The sequence below is a fragment of the Haliotis rufescens genome, unplaced genomic scaffold, assembly GCF_023055435.1.
Source record: "Haliotis rufescens isolate VD_foot unplaced genomic scaffold, xgHalRufe1.0.p SCAF_5, whole genome shotgun sequence".
Lineage (NCBI taxonomy): Eukaryota > Metazoa > Mollusca > Gastropoda > Lepetellida > Haliotidae > Haliotis > Haliotis rufescens.
The window spans coordinates 39,973,521-39,980,025 of NW_025964223.1; the positions used below are offsets into that span (position 1 = coordinate 39,973,521).

The following is a 6,505-nucleotide window of genomic DNA, read 5'->3' on the forward strand; positions in this document are numbered from 1 at the left end:
ACTCAGGGCGACAAAAACTAGCAGACGTGCTTCATTTATACTCGTAAAAGGGTGAGATGTTCCCGAAAAAATAAGTGACTTGTACGATTGAGAGGAAAACACGTCTAAATAGTGCAGAGCTTAAAGAATGTTCCTCTCTGTCTCTGTGTTATATCCTATAATTGTACAGCCAGCCTCTTTGATGTTTAATCTGGAAAGGAGTTCCTCAGCAACTGGTTTGCTGTAAAAAGCGACTATGCTTGTAGTAAGAGGTGACTAACGGGATCGGGTGGTCAGGCTCGCTGACCTGGTTGATGCATGTCTCCGTCATCCCATTTGCGTGGTTCGATGCTAATGATGTCAATCACTGGATTGTCTGGTCCAGACTCGATTTACAGACCGCCGACATACAGCTGGAATATTGGTGAGTGTAGCGTTACACAACAAACCAACAAGTCATGTAAGTCTTAGATATATATTTCCCGTGTATGAGATACATGGGGCATCTACCCAAGATTGTCTATCTCCATTAAATTAAACAATAAATCTTTGTATCTTTTCCTTAAATGCAGATCGGTCTCAAAACTTTCATCCCAACACTATCATGCATTATTGCAAAATCACTGTATGATGAAAGATGAGTTTATAAACAGATATTGCAAAATACCTACGCGGACTAGAATTAGAATTATGTAACATTGCGATTGGTCCTCCTGTCACTCTCATGGCGAACGTTCCTGCGTTCAGACTACAGCCAAATATAAGGGAACTAATGAAATGATAGTGGAGGTGTACTTACGATAAATGCAGCCTGACGATAAAGTGTTGTTCATGCATGATGTGAAATTTCATTGTGATAACCTGATGTTGCGTTCAGATGCTTCGCCACAACATTGTAAATGTACACCTCAACGATAGCTACTTTCAAATCGTAAGTTCCCTTATTTGTTGTCGATAGTGCATAGACAATTTAAATTGTAATGATCTATAGTACTTGATGGTGGCTCCTTATTATGTTTGACAGCTCGGTTGCATGGTTGATAGCGTCATCGTCCCTCGACGGCGTGGCTCGGTGTTCACAATATCAAGACCAGACTCGATATAGACAGGCCGCCGTCATATAGCTTGAATGTTGCTGAGAGTGGCATTAAATAAGAAACAAATAAAGACACCGTTTGACAAAGCCTCACCGTTAATACACGAAGTTGTACATTTCCAGTAACTATTTGTTATTAAAAGTATTTTCTCGTAACGTAGCTGAAACCTCCATACAAGGTCGGCCCCGTCTAAGATAAATAAATTAGACAGGCTTTGGAAATGTATATGAAACCACAACACATAGTCGACTATTTGCTGTTTATATTGTTATGATGTTTTCCTCGCATACGTACGAGCGTTAGACAACCAGCTTCGGGGTTATCAAAGATCTGAGATGTCTTAGAATTAAAAAGAATCACGATTGTGTCCCGCTAATATAAAAAAGCCCTCCCACCACCTATTCGGATGTTCTGTGATGGAACATTGTGTGGATTGATAATGGTCACGTTCGTTTCTTTTGTCTTTGATCCTTGTTAGTGTCTTGCTGAACTTGTTGTCAGATTGCCTGTTTTATCATCATCGCGCTTTTTTAAAAGGCAAGGATCCTTCAATAAAAATAACCTACACGGACAGGACAACCTGTCTCATTTCATAACGAGGAATCAATAATTGGGAATAAAGCTGTTTAAAAGCTGAAAGAGGAATGCTGGTCTGTAGGACATTTCCCCAACACGTTTAAGCAGAGATTTACCTGTTGATGTGTACTGTGTTAGAGTCAGCCCATGAAGTGGTGTAGCGTTAAAAAATTAAAAACGTTACCGAGCACTCAAGCCAATATTTGTAGTTTTTATAGCCATGCCATTGATATTCCTACTATGTTGAACAATGTCCAGTTGATAATGGGGCTTTGCTCAAGCTGAGTAATTTATGTTCAAAATCATCTCAGAGGAATTACTTGCAGTCGAAAAACTGACCATAAGTTCAAACAGGTAAATATCAGCACCATTTAGTGTTACGACCAGGGCCACAATCGCAATACTGCAAAGATTTATCACCTTGGTCTAATGACATTTTTGAAATATAGTAATAATGACATGAGACAAAATGACGCGAACTTGTTTAATTATGTCAATTATAATTCTGACGCATTATCAGATGGGACAAGCTTGGCTGTGACAAGAGCAACTGAAGAAACATATCCTGCTGTCATGTCGTTAGAGAAGTGGAACTGTACAAAGTTAGCCCCCGTGACAAAGAGGGAAGTAGGGACAGCAAACTCCCAAACTTCCCAATAGGTGGTGCTGTTAAACTTGTCGGAATCATACAGCTTATAAAAAGAGTCAAGGCGGTGGAGGTTGAAGGTAACATACGATACATAGTTTGTTTCATTGATCGACCAACTGGTTGAAACTCTTAATCTTGCACTGTGGTATTGATCATTTGGTAGATTTATGTCAGTCAAAGCGATCTTATCTTTGATTGGTATAAGAATATCAGCGCCGTAGTATGTGGTTTCGTTGAGAGTGACAGTAGGTAATTGGTCTGAGGGGGTCTTGAATGTCAAGTGACATGTTGCCTCAGGGGGAAGTTCAAACATTCCTTGTGTCTTCTGGATGTTAAAGGGCTCGTTGAAGGTCATGATCGGATACCATTCGTCCTTGATGGTGATGCAAGTAGCTTCTCCCATGGCTGGTTTCATCCATTCGTCCTTAAAGTCAAGCTTGACTGTTTGCAACTTCTGAGAATAGCTATGTAAGAGAATGACGGTTTCGTTATGCAGGGAACTGGACATTGCTAAGGGAGACACGGTTCGTTCCTGTCCATCATATTGGCTGGTTGTTCTGATAAAGGAATAGTCTGACGAGAACTTGTACCAAAACTCAAAGACGTCGACAATACGTGTAGCATTTCCTTGAAGAGTGAAAAGTGACCAGTTGAGACTATCATGTCCTGGATATTTTTCATTGGCTGAAAGAAACACCACTGCTCTGTCAATGTATTCCCTTAGACTGAGTTGAGTGAATCTGTGGGCATTGCAATGGTATATTGTTGAGAAGTCTACTATACCTGATGGAGCAAATTTGTCAATTCCTAACACAATATCGCGGCCATATTCACTGATAACAAGGGGGACGGTCTTTCCTGTTTTCTGAGAGGCATAACTTTCAACCAGGTCGACAAATGCTACCAGACGTGCTTCATTCATTCCAGTGAGATTGTGAGATTTGCCTGTCACGATGAGTGAATTGTACGAATGAAAAGAAAACACGTCCAAATAGTCTGATGTGACGTCCATGAAATATGCCACTTGTTTCCAGTACGAAAAGTCGTTTCTATCTGCTGACCCTGTTTCGCCGTCAAGTGTAGGCCCAGACACTTTGATGTTAAATCTGGCATGGAGTTTCTCCGCAACTAATTTGTGGAAGATGGCAACAGTCGTAAAATTCCAGATGTCAGTCTTAGCGTCTGGTTCATTTATGGGCTCGAAGTAGGGTGGAATCTCTCCTTTGGTATAGTCATATACTCCTTGCACCATCAGCACTATGAACTCTGCAGCAGCATCGATGTTGTTGGGGAATTGACCCTCATGTTCGGACTGGTTTATCCAACTTGGCCAGCTATGAGCTTAAAGCAACAATATGATGGAACATGAAACTGACATACAAATGAAATTAAAAACATATATGTGCTTTCGATGAGAATATGCTGATTGGTGTTTGATGTGTTGTCTTATTATGAAACATAATAAGTTATCTTTGTTCTCAAGGAAAATCAATCTATTTAACATGTATTGTGAAATAGATGAACACTAATTTGCTTTTAGGTACTCGCCTCTAAATGTACTTCTCCACTTTTGACAGGGATTTTTTTTATTTTTCCGTGGTATACAAAACTGAATCTCATTCTCGTCAAGGGTATTTTAAAATAAAATGACATAACTGATCAAAAGTTGAATAATATACATCTCAAATGTCTGTGCACATCTCCCATAATAATTTGTACATACAAATACAACAATGATTATGGAGTGTGGTTCTTTGTTTTCACTCGCGATGGCCGAACATGCACTCACCTGTCTATTGAACGCTAGTGACGGTTCCGAATTAGTCTCTTACATATTTTGTTTAAACTCTTTTTGTGTTAGAACATTTGTGACAGAGATGCAAATCTGAATACACCTAAGATCTTCCGTCTTAAATATATTTATTTAACTTTCACATGATAGTGTTTCTTTGAGAACATTCTCACCTTTGGCCACCATGATCATTTCATTCTTATAACCACTGTTGACGTTAGTGAGGTACTGGGAGAACAGTTCCTGCTGTTTGGTGACATTCTCCAAGTAGTTGGGGTCAGGGTAGCCACTACGGTTTGTGTCCTCTGGCCACTGTATAATTGATAAATGAAATTAACGGTTAATTTGGATCCATTAATGTCGTCAGACATGGAACTTTATGGATAACAATTTCTTAATTTTTTGTAGCAACGCTCCGTAGGCTACTTCTTGCCCCTTCATCAGTGAAAATGTAATTTCGAAGATATGAAGAAACATTATGGAAAACAACCTTGGTATTCCTTTTCTCCAAACACTATTTTAGAGGTTATTGCTGTTTAAATCCGCACTCAGCAGTTCTTCAGCTATATATGGCGCCAGCATGTAAATGATCGAGTATAGACGAGACAATGTAGTCCTTGATATTATGAGGTACGATCCACGCTGCAATGGTACATTGACACGCTTTCCACCAAGTCACTGAGCCTGATCACCCGATCCCTCTTAAGCTTGCGATCAGCTTAGGTTATTGCAGACTTACGCTAACCCAGAACCTGCACGTGTAAGCTCATCAAGTAATAAGTGTTGATCCTAATGACATAAAGACATAAAGCACTGTCTAATATATGAAGAACAAGGACAAAAAAATCGAATTGGAAAGAAAATCTCACATCTTGGAAGAGACGATCATTTAGATCTCTGTTCATCCAGCGCCCACTGTCAGTCCGAATGCTCCGACAATTTGCAATAAGGGACTCCTTTTCCAGGCCGTTATGCTTGTTCCATCTGTCACTCTCATAGCGAACTCTACCTCCCTGTGCCAGCCACTGAGGGTAGATCGTCACCGTCGTGTCACTGCTCACACCAACTATTATCAGGCTCAAAGTGAAATAGACAAGTCTCAATGCCATTGCCACTGAAATGTAAGGTAATCTTGGCCTCGTGAAGAGTTGAAAAGATGTACTTGGGAGCGAGAGGTTTTATAGTTAGAATTCATGGAAATTATCTCTGACCCTGACACTGCCATTCTATAAATGCGTATACATGATAAGGAATGGCGCTGTCATGTAGGTGTGGTGGTAGATTTACTTCTGTAGAACGAGAGGTTATATGTATTTTCAAAGTATCACTGAAACGCCAATCCCTTAGAGAACACTCATCTTTTCTGTCAAGTCGAAACTAATATTTGAAAATATCAATGCAGACGATTTTGTACCTTTATTGATATTCTGAGTGTTTATGAAACACTATCAAATAGTGATGATACCAGGTTTCCTGCCCCAACGGTGGCATCCGTCACAAACACATGCAAAGACAAGTCATATTTTCACCTAAAAACACCGGAACATATGGCACAAGCCAAAATCTGGAATTGCATCAGACATACGTTTTGTCACTGATGTGTTAAATTTGGAAATGTCCTCCACATGTCTACCCAAAAAACGTTTTGAAAGCTTTACTGATGCAATAAATGTTATAACCTTGATTAAACAACTTCTGAGAAAGAGTTGTATGATACTCTTTGAAATATTGGTAAAAAAAGAGCATGCTTGATTTTACCTCAAACATTGGGAAATGTAGACACCTGCTGCTGCGGGAACATTGTTTGACATAAAGGGAAAGTTGACTATTGGAAAGTTGAAGTTATCTCTCTTCTCATGCAAACTTGTTGAGAGTCACTCTAAATATGAAACAGATGAAGCAGTCTCTCTGGTCCCTTTCATTTCTAGTTCAGGTGGGTAAATCAGTAGAAAAAGGAGGGGCAAGTTGATGGTTATTGAACGATATAAGATGATTGACATACCTAAAGCTTAAGTGAAACGTCTTTGTCAAATTACCATGTTTTGATTTTGACAATCTGTGCAGAAACCGATTCACATGCATCTGAAATTCTAATTTATATACATAAAGAAACACCACGTGGGGATCTGGGATAAAATCTGTCCCCAGCACCCCATTGCTGGTCGTAAGAGGCGACCGAATTGGACAACTCGTTAGCCGTGAGTTGCGACCCTGTGTAGGTGGAGGAGGGAGTCTAATACTCGAGGGCTCTGGTTCCTTTGGCCTAGACAGATGGTAGTATTGGTCAGCCCTGTGCGCAATAATTCTATTTTTTTGCACATACATACATTTTATTTTTCACAAATGTATTGAGTCCTATGTCAGAAGGTGGTGGCTCCAAGGCCAATCTGGTAATGTTGAACGCTTAATTCT

At 39.8% G+C, this 6,505-nt stretch overlaps 1 protein-coding gene across 1 annotated transcript; it reads right to left on the reverse strand.

The window, feature by feature from the left end:
• Window positions 1-2,122: 2,122 nt before the first annotated feature.
• On the reverse strand, window positions 2,123-5,287 carry LOC124112399 (beta-porphyranase A-like). Its single transcript, XM_046472493.2, has 3 exons — window positions 4,963-5,287; window positions 4,267-4,405; window positions 2,123-3,642 (listed from the first exon to the last, which is right to left on the reverse strand). The coding sequence occupies exons 1-3, from the start codon at window positions 5,200-5,202 to the stop codon at window positions 2,150-2,152; spliced, it is 1,872 nt and encodes a 623-aa protein (XP_046328449.2). The 5' UTR covers window positions 5,203-5,287; the 3' UTR covers window positions 2,123-2,149.
• Between the last annotated feature and the right edge of the window lie 1,218 nt (window positions 5,288-6,505).

What these genes read in the sequence shown, in the direction of transcription:
- LOC124112399 (XM_046472493.2), bottom strand. Translation starts at nt 5,202, where the DNA reads ATGGCATTGAGACTTGTCTATTTCACTTTGAGCCTGATAATAGTTGGT. An exon ending in ATGATCGTCTCTTCCAAGAT is followed by an intron (nt 4,406 to 4,962) that starts GTGAGATTTTCT and finishes TCAATTATACAG; the next exon opens with TGGCCAGAGGACACAAACCG. An exon ending in AATGATCATGGTGGCCAAAG is followed by an intron (nt 3,643 to 4,266) that starts GTGAGAATGTTC and finishes TGTTGCTTTAAG; the next exon opens with CTCATAGCTGGCCAAGTTGG.